The following is a 26122-nucleotide window of genomic DNA, read 5'->3' as shown; positions in this document are numbered from 1 at the left end:
GTTTTGAGAGGTCACCACGTATGTAACTTTGTCATTTCACGGCTACTGTAACGCGTGCGCTGTGCGTAATCATATCTCTGATTTGGAAATAATATCCATTTTTGATGTACCTTTTGTTTAGAAGTAGACTTCATTTCCACTGGTCTCTTATACAGTGAAGACAGAAGATAATTCATTCACTGTTCACAAAGCTCAGTAAAACCCACCCTGGGGAAGACGGACGGAGAGAGGGGGCTGGGGAACTGCGAATGGGGGGAAGTGGAAAGGAGAGAATGTCAGTCATTGAGCAAACCCAGCGCTGAGCGGCAGCACTGCACCTAAAACACTGTTTGCGAGCGACACATCTACCTTAGATTCAATCACTGCTTTTTCCTCGTTATTCCCAGACTCGTTATTCCTAGACGCATATTCACTCTCTCAGCGATACATGCAACTGATACCACTCTGAACACAAGAGCTGGCACAGCCTGCCTGTCCACACAGCAACCTTGCAACGAGGTGTTAACTAGCCTACTTTCCTTTCCATGCGACCCCGTTATCTCCGGTGCTTTCGCCAGCCTGCCATTGAAAAGTTTCGGTTTTGAGGATAAACGAAATCTACGACCTTCAAAGGGATTGTTTATAACAACGTAAGTACTCCGAATGTTTAGACTGTGATTGCGTTGTGTTCTGCTCTTTTACCTTTCGGGATTTTGTTGTCGTCCAACTTTTAACGCACCACGAATCTGGCTGTAGGCTATCCGACTATTTTAAGCGTGAACTCATGTATTAATTGTCGTAGTACTTAATGATTGTGTGCACGTCAACCCTGCCTCTTGAAATGTGAATCTTGTTTACAGTCATTGAGAATTGTATATCTTTCTTAAGACTAGCGTTTGGCATTTTATCATCAACCCATGTGATGCATGGGTTAGGCTACCCTACTTTTTCCAAAAATATGCTTTGCATTCTAACTTCTGAACCCGTTGGTTGGAATCATTAGGAGCGTTTCCACAAGTTTCAAAGTCAGGGTAACTGTTAAACTTTACCTCTTGCTTTGGTCCTGAGTTTGAATTTTTACCTCATGTTTTGAACGTTGTTTTTATGCGGTCCTGGAGTGCTCTGTTCAAGTTAGGTCGGAAAGGGTATCATCACATGCGGAAAGGACACATCACCTGACATATAACCTTCATATAGCCAACACCTATAGTTTTACTTTAAATCGAGGTAGGCCTATAAGTAGTTGAAAATTCGGAGTAGTTGTGTCCGCTACCTTAGTCAAGGCCTACAGTGGGGAACATGTCCAAGATGTTACAACATTGTTCCATCTAATGCGCGTGAACTACTTGTAGTCATCCAAAGAATACCGTGGAGAAATATGACTCGTCACAGATTAAAAGTCAACGTTTTGATGTCTTTGTATAAAACCCCAATTAAGAGACCCTGTAATAAGGTGATTTTAACCATTCTTGCCTTTGACTATTTTAAAAACACCCATTATCTATCGTAGCCTTTAATGCTTATTAAACTAAACAAAGCCATGTTTTAAGTTAATGACCGAACAGTGGCCCTAACACTGTCTGCACAGCACCATAAACAATGAACACTTCTCTCACAATTGTTTTGCTAAACCTTTGCTATTTGGAAAAGTAATATTTCAACATAATCTTAATCGTAGATTAAAATGTTAGTGAAGCATATTAGTTAATAGATGAACATAGCCTTTTCTCTAAACTTGGTAAACATAATGTTTTCTCTCTCTCTCTCTGTGTGTGTGTGTGTGTTTGTGTGTGTGTGTGTGTGTGTGTGTGTGTGTGTGTGTGTGTGTGTGTGTGTGTGTGTGTGTGTGTGTGTGTGTGTGTGTGTGTGTGTGTGTGTGTGTGTGTGTGTGTGTGTGTGTGTGTGTGTGTGTGTGTGTTAGAAAGAGAGAAAATGAGAGAGAATGAGAGAGAGAGAGAGAGAGAGAGAGAGAGAGAGCGTCCATGAATATATTTAGAGAGAGAGCAGGTAGCCTACGTGTTGACTAAGGTTCCGTTAAGCATCAATTATGTTCACTTTAATCCTCGGAAAGAAAAAATCCTGAAATCGAAAACGAGCCAAGAAGTATTCTGAGAGGGAGCCGAGAGAAAGAAGAGGGAAACACCTGTTTACTACAGACCACTACAATTTACATCCTGCCCCAAATGACTGGCTACAAGCTGGAAGGTTTCTGCTTAACCGACGAGTTGTAAACGAGTTTCTCCAAAGCGTAAGGCGTTTAGGTTAATTCACAGTTGATGAATACACAAAATATGATATCGATCAAGTGCAGCTCGCTCTCTAACGACGTTGATGATGCGGCTTTTCTTCAAGAAAATAAACATAGAAATAATCATTTTTGGAAAGAAAGAAAACAACCTTTAACTTTCATGAGCAGTTTATAAAATATCACTCTAATTGGACTTAATAAAACATTTAATCATTTTTCAATTATGTTACAATATAACGTTTTAAATATTATATAATAATTATACAACTTTTTAAATAAAATGTAAGTTAAACGGGAACACGTTTAGCAAGGTGCATTGTGTCTTTCAACAGTAGCCTAGCCTATATTTTTAATCCGTGATCTTTTTTTATCTAAAATGTTTGCTTTCAAAATAGAATAAATTGTCTGTGTATGATGACATGCCAAATCATCTTTTAAGCTGTTATAACGGAGGGATGCTGTTGATCTATTTTTTGTCAACTGGAAAAATTAGAGTCCTATGAGAGTCATATCCACCAGTCGACGCAGACAAAAGTTTCCATATTTTTTATGACATTATATTGGCCTAATTGATATAGTCTAAGTGTATAGGCTATAATTGGCTATATCGGTTTTTGAAAACTTTAACCTTCTTATTTCACAAACATGACATGAAAAAAAACGGTCAAATGATTATTGCCTAATTTATTCCTATAGGCCTACTCACCCGTTTTATTTTCCACTAAAACACACTTTCATCGCTTCGGTTGATTTATCAGCATAGTATCACACTTTTTTCAATCTTCCTATTTCCTATGTTCACTTGAATTATGGACATCAAAAAGGAAGTGCTAGGCCTAACATGCTCTCTGACATGCGTTTAATTGTTTTCGCAGTAGGCCTATTTCTGCGTCTGATTATATTTCTCTAATCATGGTAGGTTTTCAACAAGTAAAAAGTTAGGTTTTGGCATAATTGATACATCATCATTTACATGGTATGTGATGAACCTCTAAATATTAAATTGTGTGCTGTGCAGACGAATAAGGATATTTTGGTTATTCTAAAATCACTGAGTAGCAGGTGAAATAGACACCTGATCTTTTCACAGCGCAACAATTTCTAGAGAAGAATGAGATTTTGAAAAAGATCTTTAACAAGTTCAGTTTCGAACCGATATTTTACCTTTATTTAACTAGGCAAGTCAGTTATGAACTAATTCTTATTTTAAATAATGGCCTCCCGGGGAAGAGTGGGTTAACTGTTCAGGGGCAGAACGACAGATTTGTACCTTGTCAGCTCAGGGATTCGAACCTGGAACCTTTCGGTTACTAGTCCAACGCGCTAACCACTAGGCTACCCTGCCACCCCTGTTAGGATTGTTATACTTATTTTTAGGCTATTTAGTCCTTATTGCTAAAGGACAATGTTATGTGAATTAATCAACTTCATGTACGCCTAGAATTTAGATGAATTTTCCACTTAGCCTATTGAAATGATTGGCTACTCCGTCATTGCTTTGCGTTTCTTCACTGTGGCCTGGGAAGAGTCAAGCAAAAATCAAAGTCGATGTCGGAAGAAAAGTAACACATTATTTATTTGTTAGCGTTTCGATTTTTTCCCCCAGTCCTTCTTTTCTATCCCTTTCAGCAGCGATGTCAGCTGTTATTGCTTCCCATTGATCCTCTTGCAAAGTGAGAACTGAACTAAAATTAATGTCGAATCCAGAGCACGGATCAATAGCCAGAGTTATTTTAATCTGGATTTGAGCGCTGTTTGGAATTAAAAAACCGGAGAGCAAGCAGGCGGAATGAAACACTGTTAGCAAATAGGAGAGTTTCTTCTTCTCTGTGTGGTTCGAGAGCTGAACTATTGCGAAGGAAAGGAGAAAGAATCGAAGATTTACTCAAATTAGGCTACTCCTCATATTTGATCAATAGGGAATTATTAACGTCATGATATGCATTAATATCGTAACTTGATATGCTACTGATCCTCCGTTTGGTCCAGGCTTACACAAACCCAGATGACATAGATAGTAAATTAACTATGGATTACTCTATCGCATCGTCTTGATGACCCTTGGTCTATTAAGTCCTATCGATATATAGGCTAGGCTACTAATACCTCGTTCTTTATCAAAAGCAGAATGCCCCACCACGTCCCTACTAAAGTTTATATTTTGTTTTGCTAATAAACACTTGACTGAATGCTAATTTGCCATGCAGATGGTGGCATGGTATGGTAATTGAAATAAACGGTAAATAACAAGTGTTTGAACATATGGGTTTAGGATAAATATCTCGCGCATGCACTCACGGTTTCACTGTATGCATCTTAGATTCGTTTTTGATATGCATTCATTATTTTGAATATTTGTAGGTTAGTCAATGCCTTGTGTGGAATGTTTAATCAAAGGAAGACGGTTCCCCTTCATTCATATTACATTATTCTGACCACTTCACTTCCCCCGTCGTTTAGCTGATTCTGTTTCCTAATGAATTTTTTGACAGTGCAAATATTACTTGAAATGTTGTTTCAAATAAGGTTGTCTGGTTTTCTTTGTTGTGCGCTCGGGCTGTACAGCCATGCTGAGAACATTGTAGTGGCTAATTCGTTTCATATTGCGATATTCAATCTGAATAATCATACAATTTATCAGTTGTATTATTTCCTGTTTGTATGCCTATATTGTTTCCAGTCATCCGTTACATGGCAATATTTGCATCACGTTGTGACTAACCTTAGTTTAAAAAATGTTCCCTTCATTTTTTTTGTGTGATTTGGAGACTAAGTTTTGGTCAGTCTTGTGGATAGAGCTATTTGCTGTTTATGTCTGTAAGGGACTTAACTTCAATATTCTATTCTCTTTATTATTGTATTTTGTTGCTTTCTGTCACGAGTGCTTTTTGAATTGAGTGTACAAATCAGTCTCCAATACTTAATAGCAACGACTGGGGGAGATGAAGTGTGTAGCCCTGGAACTAGTTACATATGTAGGAACATTTATTTTTAATGTTTTTTCCAATGTACACATGTGTTGGATATTACTATTATGATGTTATAAAATAATGCATTTTATTGATAAATAATTGCCAATGATATTGAATAATGTTCCATTTTGATTAATGTTGCTTGTTTCCATTTAGTAGCCTATTGCTAGATATTTCCAATAGGCTTTTGCAACGGTTTGACTGAATTGTATAGCAGTGTTATTTCATGAGAGACATTGAGAACAGGACACCGTTCGGAGTTAGGCTGTCTAATGTGATGAGGTTTGTACAATATAGTTATCAGATATTTTCTTTCTCAGATTTCACCATTTGTCAATGATCTGGATGTAAATTTCAGAGCTTGGAAATAAGTTAATTTTCACATCCTGCCCAGAAGGCATTATCAGTGCATTTGCTTCAATCGATTGTAGACAGATATCTTTGTGTACTTATTATCTTCCTACAGTCATGGCTTGGGAGTGGAAAGGCACTTGTTCCGATATGTCTCATTGACACACACGCACGCACACACACACACACACACACGCACACACACACACACGCACGCACACACACACACACACGCACGCACGCACGCACGCACGCACGCACGCACGCACACACGCACACACGCACACACACACACACACACACACACACACACACACACACACACACACACACACACGAATACTATATTCATGAATTATGGAAGCGTACTTACTGGTGTAAAGACTTCCATGAAGTCTTCTAAACTTCAGTTTCATCCCTATAACAGCAACCAAAACTATCCTTCAAAATCTACCATGGCACTGCTCCTGTAATGAGAAGCTTGCCGTGTCGGCTGAATTATTGTGTGGTGTTTTATACGTTGTGCTGGCCAACAAGTTGTCATAAGAAGGCTTTGGGGCAGACCATCACTGTGCTGCTCACTGTATGTTATTGAACATCCAGTGACTGGCCAGGTAGGCCAGTGGTGTCCTCGCTCTTCAGTCCAGTCCAGGGCTCACTGTCCCCAGGCTCAGCCCAAGCCCTGTGCTCTGTCTCTCTCTCTCTCCCTCCCTCCCTCCCTCCCCCTCCCTCTCTCTTTTTCTCCCTCTCACTTTCTTTCTCTATTTACAAAGAGGTTGCACGGCTTCAGTGAGTGAGATGGTCAGCGGTGAGAGACAGAAAGAGAGAGAGGGGTTCTCTTTGTAGTCCACGGCTGGCTTTGGCGCCCTGGGAGCCAGACACGACACCTTGCAAATAATCTGGGCTTAGCAAGGAATTAGTTGGTTCAGGTGGGTTGTGTGTGGCAGGTCAGGAAACATAAAAAAAATGATTTTGTCTGCCATGAATCAATGTGTTTCGCCGTCCTTTTAGCTCACAAAGGCTTATTTAGAAAGTAAACCCCCTTCTCCTTTTGACAGTTAGACCTGAATGTCACTTTGGGTTGGTCACACACCAAGCCAATGGTTCAAATATACACAAAAGGAAAGAGAGTGCTTGGATTTGTGGGTGAAAGACATCTCCTAAAGATTTTGAAAAGACTGATTAGGCCTACACCACTCTGTGTCATACACTCCAGTGGAATGTATTGGTTGTTAGTGAACTGCCATTCGAGCAGTGTGGCACAGCTTGTCCAATCCTTATTGATTTTGCAGCTGAATATGCCCAAGTGGCATTATTGTATCCTTCACTGAGCGCCGGCTCTGATATTAAATCTTACTTTCATATTTGTCAGTACTGCAGCATATTCTGTGGAGAAGCAGCAGCTGCTGTTGGTGCATTGTATTGAAACACTCCCTATATAGATTTCATATTGGCGAGTGAGCAGGTGATTTGATTCAGAAGGAACATTTGAGCTTCGGCAGTGTGTACAGAGTCACAGAGGCACACATCAATGACTCTATTTCAATAGTATTGACTGTCCTTCGGACATCAGCCACAACTGGCTGTCTAGAATACTGAGTGAGCTTTCCGCTGGGACGCAAACACACCCGGCCAGCCCATCCACCACACAGACAGTTGGCTCTGCCTGTCGCAAACACACCCAGCCAGCCCATCCACCACACAGACAGTTGGCTCTGCCTGTCGCAAACACACCCGGCCAGCCCATCCACCACACAGACAGTTGGCTCTGCCTGTCGCAAACACACCCGGCCAGCCCATCCACCACACAGACAGTTGGCTCTGCCTGTCGCAAACACACCCGGCCAGCCCATCCACCACACAGACAGTTGGCTCTGCCTGTCGCAAACACACCCGGCCAGCCCATCCACCACACAGACAGTTGGCTCTGCCTGTCGCAAACACACCCGTCCAGCCCATCCACCACACAGACAGTTGGCTCTGCCTGTCGCAAACACACCCGGCCAGCCCATCCACCACACAGACAGTTGGCTCTGCCTGTCTGTGTCACAACTGCAAATATTTGATGCCACACCCTGTTTCAAGCTGCTAAAATCTATTAGACTTTTACCTATATGATTATGTTTTTACCATTTTAAGTGAAGTCTTGTATAAAAAAAGATCTCCGATAATGTCAAGAGGTTTTGTCCCCTTTAGACGGAGTGGTTTTTAGGTGCCTATAAAATGACATTGGGTTGTTTTGGAAGTGAAACAGTGTAATTAGCTGCTCTGAGATGCTAACATCTTCTCCCTGTGTGCAGTACAATCACATGCAGATGAGGAGTGAAGAAACACCTCTTATGTTTCATAGTAATGTTTCATAGTAATAGTAATGTTTCATAGTAGTGTTTCATAGTAATGGTTCATAGTAATAGTAATGTTTCATAGTAATGTTTCATAGTAATAGTAATGTTTCATAGTAGTGTTTCATAGTAATGTTTCATAGTAATAGTAATGTTTCATAGTAATGTTTCATAGTAATAGTAATGTTTCATAGTAGTGTTTCATAGTAATGTTTCATAGTAATAGTAATGTTTCATAGTAATGTTTCATAGTAATAGTAATGTTTCATAGTAGTGTTTCATAGTAATGTTTCATAGTAATAGTAATGTTTCATAGTAATGTTTCATAGTAATAGTAATGTTTCATAGTAATGTTTCATAGTAATGTTTCATAGTAATAGTAATGTTTCATAGTAATGTTTCATAGTAATAGTAATGTTTCATAGTAATGTTTCATAGTAATGTTTCATAGTAATATTAATGTTGCATAGTAATGTTTCATGGTAATGTTTCATAGTAATAGTAATGTTTCATAGTAATGTTTCATAGTAATGTTTCATAGTAATAGTAATGTTTCATAGTAATAGTAATGTTTCATAGTAATGTTTCATAGTAATAGTAATGTTTCATAGTAAAAGTACTGTTTCATAGTGATGTTTCATAGTAATAGTAATGTTTCATAGCAATGTTTCATAGTAATAGTAATGTTTCATAGTAATAGTAATGTTTCATAGTAATAGTAATGTTTCATAGTAATGTTTCATAGTAATAGAAATGTTTCATAGTAATAGTAATGTTTCATAGTAATGTTTCATAGTAATAGTAATGTTTCATAGTAATAGTAATGTTTCATAGTAATAGTAATGTTTAATAAAAATATAGTACTGTTTAATAGTAATGTTTCATAGTAATGTTTCATAGTAATAGTACTGTTTCATAGTAATAGTACTGTTTAATAGTAATGTTTCATAGTAATGTTTCATAGTAATAGTAATGTTTAATAGTAATAGTAATGTTTCATAGTAATGTTTCATAGTAATAGTAATGTTTCATAGTAATGTTTCATAGTAATAGTAATGTTTCATAGTAATAGTAATGTTTCATAGTAATGTTTCATAGTAATAGTAATGTTTCATAGTGATGTTTCATAGTAATAGTTAATGTTTCAGAGTAATAGTGATGTTTCATAGTAATAGTAATGTTTCATAGTAATGTTTCATAGTAATAGTAATGTTTCATAGTAATAGTAATGTTTCATAGTAATAGTAATGTTTCATAGTAATGTTTCATAGTAATGTTTCACAGTAATAGTAATGTTTCATAGTCATAGTAATGTTTCATAGTAATAGTAATGTTTCATAGTAATGTTTCATAGTAATAGTAATGTTTCACAGTAATAGTAATGTTTCATAGTAATGTTTCACAGTAATAGTAATGTTTCATAGTAATAGTAATGTTTCATAGTAATAGTAATGTTTCATAGTAATAGTAATGTTTCATAGTACATTTTCATAGTAATAGTAATGTTTCATAGTAATGTTTCATAGTAATAGTACTGTTTCACAGTAATAGTAATGTTTCACAGTAATAGTAATGTTTCATAGTAATGTTTCATAGTAATAGTAATGTTTCATAGTAATAGTAATGTTTCATAAAAATATAGTACTGTTTAATAGTAATGTTTCATAGTAATAGTACTGTTTAATAGTAATAGTAATGTTTCATAGTAATGTTTCATAGTAATAGTAATGTTTCATAGTAATAGTAATGTTTCATAGTGATGTTTCATAGTAATAGTAATGTTTCAGAGTAATAGTGATGTTTCATAGTAATAGTAATGTTTCATAGTAATGTTTCATAGTAATAGTAATGTTTCATAAAAATATAGTACTGTTTAATAGTAATGTTTCATAGTAATAGTAATGTTTCATAGTAATAGTAATGTTTCATAGTAATGTTTCATAGTAATAGTAATGTTTCATAGTAATAGTAATGTTTCATAGTGATGTTTCATAGTAATAGTAATGTTTCAGAGTAATAGTGATGTTTCATAGTAATAGTAATGTTTCATAGTAATGTTTCATAGTAATAGTACTGTTTCACAGTAATAGTAATGTTTCACAGTAATAGTAATGTTTCATAGTAATGTTTCATTGTAATAGTAATGTTTCATAGTAATAGTAATGTTTCATAAAAATATAGTACTGTTTAATAGTAATGTTTCATAGTAATAGTACTGTTTAATAGTAATAGTAATGTTTCATAGTAATGTTTCATAGTAATAGTAATGTTTCATAGTAATAGTAATGTTTCATAGTGATGTTTCATAGTAATAGTAATGTTTCAGAGTAATAGTGATGTTTCATAGTAATAGTAATGTTTCATAGTAATGTTTCATAGTAATAGTAATGTTTCATAAAAATATAGTACTGTTTAATAGTAATGTTTCATAGTAATAGTAATGTTTCATAGTAATGTTTCATAGTAATGTTTCATAGTAATAGTAATGTTTCATAGTAATAGTAATGTTTCATAGTGATGTTTCATAGTAATAGTAATGTTTCAGAGTAATAGTGATGTTTCATAGTAATAGTAATGTTTCATAGTAATGTTTCATAGTAATAGTAATGTTTCATAGTAATAGTAATGTTTCATAGTAATGTTTCATAGTAATAGTAATGTTTCATAGTAATAGTAATGTTTCATAGTAATGTTTCATAGTAATAGTAATGTTTCATAGTAATAGTAATGTTTCATAGTAACAGTAATGTTTCATAGTAATGTTTCATAGTAATGTTTCACAGTAATAGTAATGTTTCATAGTCATAGTAATGTTTCATAGTAATAGTAATGTTTCATAGTAATGTTTCGTAGTAATAGTAATGTTTCACAGTAATAGTAATGTTTCATAGTAATGTTTCACAGTAATAGTAATGTTTCATAGTAATGTTTCATAGTAATAGTAATGTTTCATATTAATAGTAATGTTTCATAGTAATAGTAATGTTTCATAGTAATAGTAATGTTTCATAGTAATGTTTCATAGTAATAGTAATGTTTCATAGTAATAGTAATGTTTCATAGTAATGTTTCATAGTAATAGTAATGTTTCATAGTAATGTTTCATAGTAATACTAATGTTTCATAGTAATAGTAATGTTTCATAGTAATAGTAATGTTTCATAGTAACAGTAATGTTTCATAGTAATGTTTCATAGTAATGTTTCACAGTAATAGTAATGTTTCATAGTCATAGTAATGTTTCATAGTAATAGTAATGTTTCATAGTAATGTTTCATAGTAATAGTAATGTTTCACAGTAATAGTAATGTTTCATAGTAATGTTTCACAGTAATAGTAATGTTTCATAGTAATGTTTCATAGTAATAGTAATGTTTCATATTAATAGTAATGTTTCATAGTAATAGTAATGTTTCATAGTACATTTTCATAGTAATAGTAATGTTTCATAGTAATGTTTCATAGTAATATTACTGTTTCACAGTAATAGTAATGTTTCACAGTAATAGTAATGTTTCATAGTAATAGTAATGTTTCATAGTAATAGTAATGTTTCATAGTAATAGTAATGTTTCATAGTACATTTTCATAGTAATAGTAATGTTTCATAGTAATGTTTCATAGTAATAGAAATGTTTCATAGTAATGTTTCATAGTAATAGTGATGTTTCATAGTAATAGTAATGTTTCATAGTGATGTTTCATAGTAATAGTAATGTTCCATAGTAATAGTAATGTTTCATAGTAATAGTAATGTTTCATAGTGATGTTTCATAGTAATAGTAATGTTTCATAGTAATAGTAATGTTTCATAGTAATGTTTCATAGTAATAGTAATGTTTCATAGTAATGTTTCATAGGAATAGTAATGTTTCATAGTAATAGTAATGTTTCATAGTAATTTTTCATAGTAATATTTCATAGTAATAGGGATTATTATTATTATTATTATTATTACTATTATTATTCAAAGAGTTGCCAGATTTGGTAGAGCAGTTTTACTGTACATGTAAATGTGTCTTGTTCGAATATTATCTACAATCTATTTTAATTTCACATTTTGAGAAATTATCTTTTTTGGAACTTGTGGATTTTGGAAGTTATCTATGGTGTTACAGTGGTGTTTCTTTAGTTGATGAAATAATGGGCAGAAATTGGGTTTGTGCTGTGCATTTCAATTTTCTTGAATTGTAGGAAGTAGGCTGATGCATTTTAATTGAATAGCTGATTAAGATGGCGTTTTTTTTAAACAAGAGGGTCTGTAGGTACACTTCCTTTTTCAGAAGTTCGGAGATAATTAGAGATCTACTTGTTCAAATCATCTACCGAATTACCACAACTTGCAAATTGTCTACATATGCCCTCCCATAGATAATATGCCTATGCGCACAAGTGTGTGTGTGTCTATGTGTGTGTGTGTGTGTGTCTATGTGTGTGTGTATATGTGTGTGTGTATATATGTGTGTCCTCCAGAAGGGGTTGAATGACACCGTCTGTCCTGTAATAAAATGTAAGAGTGGCACTTTCACTGTTGTCAACAATCTCTAAATATACTGACAGACAAGGAAAGCACAGGAGCTGTGGTCTGAATGACACTCTCTAAGGAAACTTTAGCTGTTTGGGGCTCCAATACTTGGCCATCAGTCAGAGTTGACAATGTATGTTTATAGCTAAATTGGATTTATGTGCGTTTCTCTCCTAAAACAACCAGATGGAAAATAGGTTTGACATCCCAACTATTTACCTTTACAGAGACCTATAGCTTATTTTACATCAGTGCCTTTCTGATAGGAATTATATTACGCTTCATTGTTGTTGACGTTGCAATTTCTCAAGATATCATGACATTGTCACTTAAAATACAATGTGTTGTATTTAATATTTCACTGACAGCTGCATCAGTCTACCGAGAGTAATCAAGTTATGACAATATGAAAATATTATATCGATAATAAAATGCAGATAAACCCTGTCAGTAAATATTTATGAGCTAGTGTCAGTAGATTCTAACTGACATCTACTGTACATATATGTATTATAGGTTAGTCCAATGATTGTTTAACATTAGTGATAAGGATAAATGGTCTTACATTTTTTACATTTAGCAGACGCTCTTATCCAGAGCGACTTACAGTAGTGAATGCATACATTGCATACATTTTCACACATTTTTTCCCCCGAACTGGTCCCCCTTGGGAATCGAACTCACAACCCTGGCGTCACAAACACCATGCTCTACCAACTGAGCCACACGAGCCACACGGGTCTTCAGTTGAGATCACACTGATTTTCAACTTTGGCTGAACTTGTATTATTCCGTCTTGTCATTTAAAAGGATGTAGTATATTATAAGACAAGCATGCAGTAATGAGATAGAAAACAGTTTCCACAACTCTGCGTGGTGTGGAGCGGAGGAGTGTGTGTGTGTGTCAGTGTGTGTCAGGCTCCAGCCCACGGGGCTGACTCAAGCACCCTGGGAGCACAAGATTTGTTCCTGTAGATCCCACACCAGGCGACTTCGGCTCTGCTCCTCGTCTGCTGGAGAACAGAGAAATGATTAGCGCATCGGTACAACACTCAGCCTACTTATGCTTTCGGCATAAGGGGATATCCTGTGTCCTTTTATTGAATTGTCAGTTTCACACTGAGTCCACAGCTCTGCACGCTGATGGTAACGATAATACAATTGAAGTATCCAGGTACTTATCACTGTGTTACCTGGCTGTCAACACCTACATGGAGTCATTGTTTAGAGGTTATCCCAGAGAAGAGATCTGATACGCAGGGAAGACTATGATGAAAGGGGGCCTTTTGTTACAGATAGGGTATTGTTATTGGTACCATTTCAAGGTGCTTTTTCCTGGATAGATTAGGGGGAAAGACAGAGTGTAATGTGATGCTTGGGCGTCTGGCCAGACCGGAGCGCTGTAGTATACTATAGTATAGTATAACCCATTTTCAACAGACATTCCCCTGACATCTCCTGTATGGCTACGTCCCAAATGGCACCCTGTTCCCTATATAGTGCACTACTTTTGTCCAGAGCCCCATAGGGGCACCGTGTAGGGAATAGGGCGCCGTTTGGGACGTAGCCTGTGTGGTAATGTAAATGTAATGTAAATAGATTCTTTCTGAGAGAGGCTGTGTGTGCAGTGTGTCAAAGCTCAGATCAGGTTTTAAATTGATTTGAATGAGTGTTCAGGACAGCTGATGTATATAAAATATTTCTCAGCTAATTCCCGTGGAGAGTCTTTGATGTGGGGAGATATTCCGTGTGGCTTTGAAGAGCTATGTACATGATGCTGTAGGTTTGACCTTATCCACATGAATTGGTTCAACATTTGAGAGGATTTAGATAAATCAATGGTGAACGTACGATAGCATATCTAACGTCAACATTTTTTGTGAATGATATCAATGTAAAGGAATATTATTTTAAAATGTAGATTTATGAAGTACAGATGCGTAAAATACTGAATTTGTAACTTCAGTTTTATGTTTGATTTTTATAGATGGGCACTTCTTTTGAGCTCTTAAAATGTACACGTTATACCCATTCTTAGGTCCACCTTCTAATTACACTTTGGGATAAAAAATCTTTGAAACGTTTTTTTTTGCCATTGTTTCATTAAATCACCTCACACACTTTGTCCAATCTGACCATCTAATCCTCCTGAGAGTCTCAGTCTGTTTCACTGCTCCAGAGGTCAAGAGGTTAAGTGCAGCTAATTTATTCATTCAGTCAAATTTCCTGGCTGTGCAGATGGCAGCCTGATATGATATCACTATCACAATCCCATTGGAGTAGACAGCCTAGGGACCAGGGACGAGTGTTCACATGAGCAGGCCCGGCCTTATCAGATTGACGAGCGCTACCCTTATCTGTGACAGACGGTTCTGGTCCAGCTGCAGGCAGCGGAGGGAGAGATGGAGAGATGGAGAGATAATCCGCTTAAATAGATGTGATCCAACCCCAGATCTCTCTCTGAGGGAAAGTTTGTGACTTCTTCAAAGAGGCTCTGTCATGTTATTTTTAATAGTTTTATGGCTGATGCTGAATGAAAACGTCACTTCTTGTGTGTCCTGTTACAGACGGTGACCTGAGGAGGATGAACCCGCAGTGAGACTGGACCCTTCCGTGAGGACCCACCTTCCCCTGACCTGCGTGTCCAGAGCCGCCTCCCGCAGCCCGGACACCCCACCCCACTCCTTCTTCTCTCAGCCCCTCCTCTGGGCCCAGGAACCCCCCTCCCCAGGTACCAGGATGGACCTGCACCGGGCCGCTTTCAAGATGGAGTCGTCCTCTTACCTTCCCAACCCTCTGGCATCCCCAGCCCTCATGGTGCTGGCTTCCACCGCCGAGGCCAGCCGCGACGCCTCCATCCCCTGCCAGCAGCCCCGCCCCTTCGGCGTGCCCGTCTCCATGGGCGAGAAGGACATGCACCTGCCCTTCAACAACGGCTCCTACACCTTTGCCTCCATGTACCACCGTCAGGGAGCCGTTCCCGGGGGCTTCCCCAACCGGGACTTCCCCTCCTCCCTGCTGCACCTGCATCACCAGTTCGCCCCCCCAAATCTGGACTGCTCTCCCATCAGCATGCTGAACCACAGCGGGGTGGGGGCGTTCCGACCCTTCGCCTCCCCTCCAGACGACCGTGACGGGGCAGGGGGCTACCAGTCTGCCTTCACCCCAGCCAAGCGCCTCAAAGGCTGCCTGGATGCAGACGCCTCTCCCCACCTGCGATACACGGACGCTGAGGGTAAAGAGTATGACTTTGGGGGGGGACAGATCCCCTCCAGCTCCCCAAGCGCCCTTAAGGCAGTGGAGGATGCTGGGAAAAAGATTTTTGCAGTGTCAGGCCTGTTGTCCGACCGCGAGACGTCATCGAGCCCAGAGGACCGCATCGAACGCTGTGAGTACATTTACCTTTAAATTATGAACCATAAAACACATGTAATGGTAACCGGTAATTCTACTATTAAATCATGCCTCACAAACAATACGCTTTTGATATTACAAGAAAAAATGTACCTAAAAACAACACATACTGTATGCTGTGTTGCTATAGAGACAGCAGCATCCATACTTTGCTATCTATGAAGTGTATTAAAGTACAGAGGGATGTTCAGGAAGTGAGCCCCACACACAGATGTACTCCACAGATCTGATTCATAAATTACATGGACGTTTTTCTTGGGTAAGTGCAAGTGAAAGAATTTGGGAAAATATCAAATGATGCCAGGGCATGCTCAGAAGAATAAGTATGCTACTGAGAGGGAGTCCAGTAATATAACTGGCAGTAATCCACCCTGTGAACCTTAACTCCAAATACAGTAGCAGCCTGTGAAAACCAAAGACATTTCCATAGGCCCACTCAGCCTTAAACTCACTCACACACTGTCCTCCCCTCTCGCTGTGGTCTGTGGCGAACGCATACACACACGCTCATGTGTGCGCTCACGCGATCACACAAACACTCACACACACACACACAATTCCCTCCCCGATTATGTTCTCTGTCACCCCTACAGTGCACAACACTGATTTTCTGGTCCCTTCTTCCTGCTTTCCCCCCCCATGTCCTTTCCTGTCCCTGTCTCACTCCAACTCCCGCAAGCTCTGGGACATTAGCATTCTCCAATGAGCAGAGGCCATTTGGCTCACTGTTTTAATCTGATTACTTGGGAAGTGACTCGCAGCAAGATGGGGTACAGTCCTGTCATCAGCATTCATCATACCACTGCACTCACCCAGCCAGTGTGGCAAATGAACAGGGGATTACCCAGCTTTCCAAACTTTGGCAGGAGGCATGTCTCTAACAGGAGGGGGGGGGGATCACCCCCCACCCTCTCTCTCTGCACAAGCACTAACAACTCCTACACACGTCAACAGGATCCATCTGATCTTGTGACAGATTGGTGGGCGAGAGAGAGCGAGAGAGAGGGAAAGTGGGAGTCGGTCTCTCAGGAGAAAGAGACCGAGCCCTCATTATGGTGGCGGGTAATTGCACACTGAGAGTCGCTGTGCTTTCTCGCTATCTTTCTCACTCTTCCTCTCCCTTTTCCTCTCTCTGTCTCTCTCATTGGGAGGGCTAGAGCGCGACAGGCGCACTGTGCATAAGGAGAGATCGAACCACCCTTGATCGAACACATGAGAGACAAGAGCGGCGAACTGAGACTGATCCGATAAAAACACCACCGGAGGAGCAGGGAGGGGGAATGACACCCAGCAAGAAGAAAGAGAGGGAGAGAGAAGGGAAGAAGAGAGAGAGAGAAAGAGAGAGAGAGAGAAAGAGAGCGAGAGGGATGGAAAGAGAGAGAGAGAGAGAGAGAGAGAGAGAGAGAGAGAGAGAGAGAGATGAAAGAAATAGCATTTCTCATAAAGGATTACTTGTTTAAAGTGGCGTTGGTGTTTTTGAGGTCCTATAAACGTCAGCCCAGATAATGCTGCCTGTGTTTCTGCTGGTCACGTTTATGTAGAACCAGAGAGATGCATGTAGCTTTCTAGCACAGATAGAAGTGAAATAGATGGAATTACATGTCCTTCATGTTGGGCATTGGGAAATTGCAAATTCAGCCACATGAAGTCTCATGGAGAAAGGCTTATGCATCTTACCAATACCATCCAGATATACTGCTATTGTGTGTTAAGCTGATATTGGTGTCATTTGATTAGAATACGGTCTGGTTCATCCTCACTGATATAGAGGAGATTAGGGTGGAAGGGGACCAGGGGACTAGGGGGGTTGGCATCCCCAGTGTAGAGCAAGGCGGCATGGGCGTAGGGTATGGCGAGGACTGGGAGGGAGGAAATTATTTTGAGAGCTGGAAGCTGTTTTCTGTTTTGGAGCCTTGTCTAATTCGATTAAACCTGCACCCACCAAGGGCTCTAATGCAATTGAATTTCCAGCACTTTTATATAAGAGACTTAAATTGGGTTCTCTTGACTGTATACCTAGCTGCTTGCTGTCACTCCTGGAGCAGTGTCCCCTCAGTGTTAAACCCGCCAAATCTTCCCAGTACAGTCACTTGCACGTTTTTAAAACACTATGCTGTAAATCATTAAAACTCTGCATAAAGATCCCAACATGGCATTATAATATACGCATATCACATTATAATATACGCATATCACATTATAATATACGCATATCACATTATAATATACACATATCACATTATAATATATGCATGTCACATTATAATATAGGCATATCACATTATAATATACGCAAATCACATTATAATATATGCATGTCACATTATAATATACGCATATCACATTATAATATACGCATATCACATTATAATATACGCATATCACATTATAAGCTATTACATGTCAGTGTATTCATATTACAGATTTATCCCTCTGAAATCAGTAATAAAAGGGTCTTTCCTTGTATACTGTATAGTTTTAAAGGCACCAGGAGTCATTTGCCTGTTTAAAATTCACTTGAATATTTACAATGAAAGAATCACATGCAGAAGCTCAGTGAAGACAGAAGAACACTTGTTTGTTTGTGAGAGTGATTTTAAATGTGTGTATCTCTGTGTGTTTTGTGTGTGTGTTGCTAATTGTCATGGATGTGTGTGTGTGTGTGTGTGTGTGTGTGTGTGTGTGTGTGTGTGTGTGTGTGTGTGTGTGTGTGTGTGTGTTACATCTCCCTGTGTGAGTGCGTGACAGCTGGAGCTTGTTTGTTTGTTTTCCCCCACCACACATTTGCACCACAGATCTGAACATTGAACCTGACCCTGAGCAGCTAACCCACTTCCACATTTCCATTCCACAAAGCGCCCCAACAAGCCTGGCTTAGGGAGGAGAGATGGAAAGAGAGTGAAGAGACAGAGAGAGAGGGAAGGAAGGAAGTACTTTGTGTGTGTGTGCGTCTGTGTGTGTGTGTGCGTGTGCGTGTGTGTGTGTGCGCGTGTGTGTGTGAGAGAAAGAGAAAAGGGAGAGGAGAAGGTAGAGGGGGAAAAGTGAGATAAAAGGAGAGATAAAAGAAATGACAAAAAGGAGGAGGATGAGCAATTAGCGTGGTTTAGAGCTGAAATGCAGACCCCAACCGCTTTCCTGAGCAGCTGAAATAAAGAGAAGAATCCTTAAGACAACAGAGTGTAGTCACGCAGGCTTCCTTCCTGACGTGACCGAGCTGTGAGCCGTACAGGCCTGTCTCCATAAATCCCCACTGATTTACGGGGTACTGGGTGCCTGGCAGGGCCGCACTTAACCCCCACCACCCCGGTCGCTCAGGACTGGAGATAGCCGCTGACCGACCCACCGCCCAGTCAGTCAGAGGACAGGCCAGTCAGGCTAGGCGAGACATCCCATCTAATGTCTGTTTGTCTGGGAGAATCAGGATTCAGAATCAGGATTCAATCTCTCCCACATTTAATTCAAGATCCCCAATCACATAAGAGTTTGGAGTTTAGGTAAAACTATTTTGTGATCGTAATGAGAATGCAGTTCTATCTCCATAACCGTTTCTGTGCCTTTCTGGTTGCCAGGCAGATCATTCAGTGGCGCCTTTAATGATTTGCTGCCCCTTACCTTTCCCTCTCCCTCTCTGTCATGATGATCGGTGCAGAGTTCCTGCCTTGTAGATCTGTCACCCAATGTGCAGTTATTCCAACGTTCTTCACATCCAGTGTTCTAAAGAGCAACGCACGCTGACAGCTGTTAAAACACACAGTGAGTCAGATGGGGATTTTTTTTTTTCTTCTTTCAAAGAGCAGATGTCATCAGTGTGGTTGTTATTCCCAGGGAAATGGTACAAACTTTGGGAAACGGTTGTAGGAAAAGGAGACAATCACAGAAAGAGAGGGTCTTCAAGGAGGAATGATGCTAGTGATAAATAAAATGCATTAGATGCCTTTATGAATAGAAATACCTTTATATTTGAATTACTGTAATGTTATGCTGGTGAATGTTTTGTTTAGTCACAACAACCCCTATTCATTTCTTTCTGGCAGGTGAAGAGTTAAATAGCCAAGGAGACAAACATTATCATCCCCACAAAAATCTGCTCCCTCCACACTCCCTCTCTCCCTCTCTCCCCGCCTCTTGCTCTGCTGTCATCCCCTCTCCCTCCCTCCCATCTCCCTGTCACGGTCTAGTGGCGAGGTTAAGTTAAGTAAGAGTGTTCTAATAATTAGGCTGCGGCCCGGGTGCTCGTCTGTGCTTACCCAGATGTTAAAAGGCTTGTCCTCTCATTTTGCCTCTCTGTCAGTCTCCGTGCCCATCCCCCCTCTCACCCCCTGCCTCCCCTCCAGGCTTCCGCCCACCTCCCGGGTACTGTGGCCCTCTGGCCTCCATGCCTTTGTTTACCCCACTGTCTGTGGCCCTCAGTCTCCCCGTGGCCCCCGGGGGCCAGGAATCCTCCTGCACTTCCACTGGCCCTGCTGTCAAATCTCAAAACGTACTGGCCATCATGAAAACAGGCTTCTTGTTTTTGTAAGACTACCTCTGCACTCTCAAAAAACAACTTGAAAATTCCACAGATAATAGTCTCTCCCTCGCTCTCTCTCCCTCTCGTTCTCTCCCTTTACCCCCCCCCACTCCCTCTCTATCTCTATCTCTCTCTCAGCGGTAGACATTGGGTGGTTGTTGGCAGTAGACAGCAGGTGTCTAACCATCACAACGCTGTGTTAAATAGAAGAGCAGTGGGCTGTGCCATTGCTGCGGCGCGATGCAGATCAAGGATTAGCGCTTTCTGCCTGGGCTTTGTTGGCTTGGCCACTTGAATTGGACACAGATTGGTGGCAAGCCTCGATTACTGAAACGAGCTGCTGGATCCACTGTTAGGGAAATGAACGGGGGGGAAATTAGATGAGTGGCGACATCCTCCTCCAAGGAACAGCTGGGCTCTCTGGACTAGTAAACAGCTACTCACATGAATCCGCTCTCAGCTAAAGGACGGGCTGTTAGAACACATTGAACACAAGCCTGCAACTTTTGATCTGCTTTCTCAGAGAGAGAGAGAGCTTGTTTCAGCTTCAGACATTATGACAACATAAGTATCAATAGGAGAATGTAAAAACGAGCAGAGGCTTTATGTAGCCGGTCATATTGTGGTGGTTGTTTCCCCTGACAGTGGGCTGTGTTATTTTTGCTGCGTGTTTGTGTGTGTGTGTGTGTGTGTGCGTGCACGCCCATGTTATTTCTGCTGTGTCTGTGTGTGCAGCAGCACTATGGGGGGCCCAGTCTCCGTCCGTCTCCCAGGCCCCGGGTCAGCCACATTCCCATGGTCCGGATTTCAGCCCTGTGCTGATGTCACTCAGCCTCTATAAAACCCCAGTGAAACCAGCCCGCTGAGTCCAGTAGAACCTCTACAGCTGGCATGCAGTTCCGTTCCTCTGTTACCCAGGGGTCAGGCTTCCGGTCGGGGCACCGTGAAGGCAGAACACCCTGGAGGTCCACTCCTCCATTTTTATTATACAGGTTTTCATTTGTAGTCTTAGGAAAAGGCGAATTGTCACTGACTGACTCACAGTGCCCAGAGCTGAAGGGTTTATTTCTCTAGAGAGCTGCCTTTCACAGCCTTCGGCCTGCCCAGGCTTATGCTGGTGTGTTGAAAGGTCTGTTCCCCCAGAGCACCCTTAAAGAGGCAGTGGCTGAAGCCGTGCTCCTGAAGCCGAGCTCCTGCTAACAGGTCCCCCACCCAGAGCAAAACAAGACAGACCCCCACGACAGCCGGCGTGTAGTCTTCTCTTTTATTCCCCCTTTCATCTTTCTTTTTCCTATGCTCCTCACCCTTTCTCTTTCTACTCCCTCTTTTCCCCTCTTTCTCCTCCCTCCCTCTCTCCTCGCTAGGTCTGCCCCCCTTCTCGTCTCTGTAATCTAATCTTCTCACAGTTTGTGGATGCAGTCTTCTGTGACAGGCTTGTTTCCAAAAAGCCCACTTGGCAAAACGACACATATACGTTACGCCCTTAATTTTGAATAATTCATCGGCAAGTGATTGCTGCCTCTGAAGCGCTGCGGTGATGGCTGGTCACGGTGCACAAGAGAGGCTGCGTTTGGGATCGTTACCTGTTTTAGCGCACGGTTTCACAATGTTGCAGAAGGGCTGTGCCACAATAACACCCTTTTTTAGGCCATTACCTCACAACCACATGACATGCACCTGTAGCTTTTGTTTTGGTGCTATTTAGTCTTTGCTGAAAATACACTAGTGTGGTTTTTCAGTAAGCAAATCAGTCCAAAAAAAAAGAAAAGAAAACTTAAATGTTGAATTTGTTGGTATTACAATGATTTACCAGGTAACTAAATAGGCATGTTTCAAACCGTTTAAGAAGGCATTTCCTTGTTATTTCCACCATGCTCCATCGGATGCAGAAACACTGTGTTACCACGGTCTCATAAGTTCATCACAGAACCACCATGTCCAATCATATCTGCATGGTCCTGCACACTGACCCACAATGCACTGGTGCATTTGTGATGGGTGACGGCCACGAGGAAAGTGTTGCCGTTCTCCCTCTAGCTACCTTCATGTCACTCTCCCTCCATCCCAACCCTCCTCACACTAGCCCCAATTAATTATTTATCAGCATGTATCATCTATTTACCTTTGTAATCCATCTGTCAGCAGGCCTATTGATTCAATCCTGCATTCTAATTGTGTGTCCTCTACTCGGCAGCAATCTCATATTCAAATCCAATAGCTGTCATCCACCCAGACTCCATCTGTATTAGTTTCCCAGCCTCTCTCTGTCCGTATCAGTGTTTTTTTTTATCATTGGAGTCGTAGTAGCTATTCTAAGGTATTCTTAAGGAAGTTGTTATTTCGCTACAGCTGCATCTCAGCTGTTTCTGCGCAACAGCAAGGAGAGGTAGAGTTTTATTTTGAAGAAGTGAGTGAATATATGGTGTTTGGTAGAGAGTGAAACTGAGAAGTGAGAAGATGAGGGGATGAGTTTCAAACACGTAACATCTTTACTCTTCGTCTATTCTGTTTCAGTTCTTTATTTTGTCTTTCTTTCCCTATGCCCCTTTTCCCCTCCTCCTGTTTGCCCCTATTGGGGTGCTCCTCAGAATGACTGGTACGCCCAGGGCAGTGGGCCTGAGGTTGGTTCTGTTGACATTGAGGTGTCAGATAGATAAAGGAGGTGTAGCAGGCTGTCTGTCTCTCTGCTGAGGTGTGTGTGTCCTGGGAGAGACACACAGCTGAGAGACGGTAGACCGCACAGTACCGCACCACAATACTCCACACGACACTACACCAGACTGTACCGTACCGCACCACATATTACACTACACCAGACCGTACCGCACCACACTACACCAGACCGTACCGTACCACACTACACCAGACCACACCACACTACACCAGACCACACCACACTACACCAGACCACACCACACTACACCAGACCACACCACACTACACCAGACCGTACCGCACCACACTACACCAGACCGCACCACACTACACCAGACCACACCACACTACACCAGACCACACCACACTACACCAGACCGTACCGCACCACACTACACCAGACCGCACCACACTACACCAGACCGTACCGTACCACACTACACCAGACCGTACCGTACCACACTACACCAGACCACACCACACTACACCAGTACACACCACACTACACCAGACCACACTACACCAGACCACACCACACTACACCAGACCACACCACACTACACCAGACCGCACCACACTACACCAGACCACACCACACTACACCAGACCACACCACACTACACCAGACCGTACCGCACCACACTACACCAGACCACACCACACTACACCAGACCACACCACACTACACCAGACCACACTACACTACACCAGACCACACTACACTACACCAGACCACACCACACTACACCAGACCACACCACACTACACCAGACCACACCACACTACACCAGACCACACTACACCAGACCACACCACACTACACCAGACCACACCACACTACACCAGACCACACCACACTACACCAGACCACACCACACTACACCAGACCACACTACACTACACCAGACCACACTACACTACACCAGACCACACCACACTACACCAGACCACACCACACTACACCAGACCCCACCACACTACACCAGACCACATCACACTACACCAGACCCCACCACACTACACCAGACCACACCACACTACACCAGACCACACTACACCAGACCACACCACACTACACCAGACCACACCACACTACACCAGACCACACCACACTACACCAGACCACATCACACTACACCAGACCACACTACACCAGACCACACCACACTACACCAGACCACACTACACCAGACCAGACCACACTACACCAGACCACACCACACTACACCAGACCGTACCGCACCACACTACACCAGACCGTACCGCACCACACTACACCAGACCGTACCACACCACACTACACCAGACCACACCACACTACACCAGACCACACTACACCAGACCACACCACACTACACCAGACCACACCACACCAGACCACACCACACTACACCAGACCACACCACACTACACCAGACCACACCACACTACACCAGACCACACTACACTACACCAGACCACACTACACTACACCACACCACACCACACTACACCAGACCACACCACACTACACCAGACCACACCACACTACACCAGACCACACCACACTACACCAGACCACACCACACTACACCAGACCACACCACACATACACCAGACCAGACCACACTACACCAGACCCCACCACACTACACCAGACCACACCACACTACACCAGACCACACCACACTACACCAGACCCCGCCACACTACACCACACTACACCAGACCACACCACACTACACCAGACCAGACCACACTACACCAGACCACACCACACTACACCACACCACACTACACCAGACCACACCACACTACACCAGACCACACTACACCAGACCACACCACACTACACCAGACCACACCACACTACACCAGACCACACCACACTACACCAGACCACACCACACTACACCAGACCACACCACACTACACCAGACCACACCACACTACACCAGACCACACTACACTACACCAGACCACACTACACTACACCAGACCACACCACACTACACCAGACCACACCACACTACACCAGACCCCACCACACTACACCAGACCACATCACACTACACCAGACCCCACCACACTACACCAGACCACACCACACTACACCAGACCACACTACACCAGACCACACCACACTACACCAGACCACACCACACTACACCAGACCACATCACACTACACCAGACCACACTACACCAGACCACACCATACTACACCAGACCACACCACACTACACCAGACCAGACCACACTACACCACACCACACCACACTACACCAGACCGTACCGCACCACACTACACCAGACCGTACCGCACCACACTACACCAGACTGTACCACACCACACTACACCAGACCACACCACACTACACCAGACCACACTACACCAGACCACACCACACTACACCAGACCACACCACACCAGACCACACCACACTACACCAGACCACACCACACTACACCAGACCACACTACACCAGACCACACCACACTACACCAGACCACACCACACTACACCAGACCACACCACACTACACCAGACCACACCACACTACACCAGACCACACCACACTACACCAGACCCCACCACACTACACCAGACCACACCACACTACACCAGACCACACCACACTACACCAGACCCCGCCACACTACACCACACTACACCAGACCACACCACACTACACCAGACCACACTACACCAGACCACACCACACTACACCACACCACACTACACCAGACCACACCACACTACACCAGACCACACTACACCAGACCACACCACACTACACCAGACCCCACCACACTACACCAGACCCCACCACACTACACCAGACCACACCACACTACACCAGACCACACCACACTACACCAGACCCCACCACACTACACCAGACCACACCACACTACACCACACTACACCAGACCACACCACACTACACTAGACCACACCACACTACACCAGACCACACCACACTACACCAGACCACACCACACTACACCAGACCACACTACACCAGACCACACCACACTACACCAGACCACACCACACTACACCAGACCCCACCACACTACACCAGACCACACCACACTACACCACACTACACCAGACCACACCACACTACACCAGACCACACCA

At 41.9% G+C, this 26122-nt stretch overlaps 1 protein-coding gene across 5 annotated transcripts in view; it reads left to right on the top strand.

Moving 5' to 3' along the window:
- The first annotated feature begins 255 nt into the window (after positions 1-255).
- The window catches only part of LOC106599374 (E3 ubiquitin-protein ligase RNF220), a 190375-nt gene continuing 164508 nt past the window's right edge, over positions 256-26122 (top strand). For 2 of the 5 annotated variants that reach the window (XM_014190577.2, XM_014190573.2), the window contains exons 1-2: positions 256-629; positions 14985-15805. In XM_014190577.2, coding sequence (XP_014046052.1) covers positions 15157-15805 — 649 coding nt within the window. In that variant the 5' untranslated portion in view covers positions 256-629; positions 14985-15156. Of the gene's footprint in view, positions 630-2020; positions 2228-14984; positions 15806-26122 lie in introns of those variants that run through there. The other 3 variants (XM_014190580.2, XM_014190578.2, XM_014190575.2) reach the window with 3 other exon arrangements.

The sequence above is a fragment of the Salmo salar genome, chromosome ssa03 (assembly GCF_905237065.1).
Source record: "Salmo salar chromosome ssa03, Ssal_v3.1, whole genome shotgun sequence".
In the NCBI taxonomy this organism is placed as follows: Eukaryota; Metazoa; Chordata; class Actinopteri; order Salmoniformes; family Salmonidae; genus Salmo; species Salmo salar.
The sequence above is the reverse complement of the archived record's forward strand: the minus strand, read 5'-3'. Positions and strand labels throughout refer to the sequence as shown.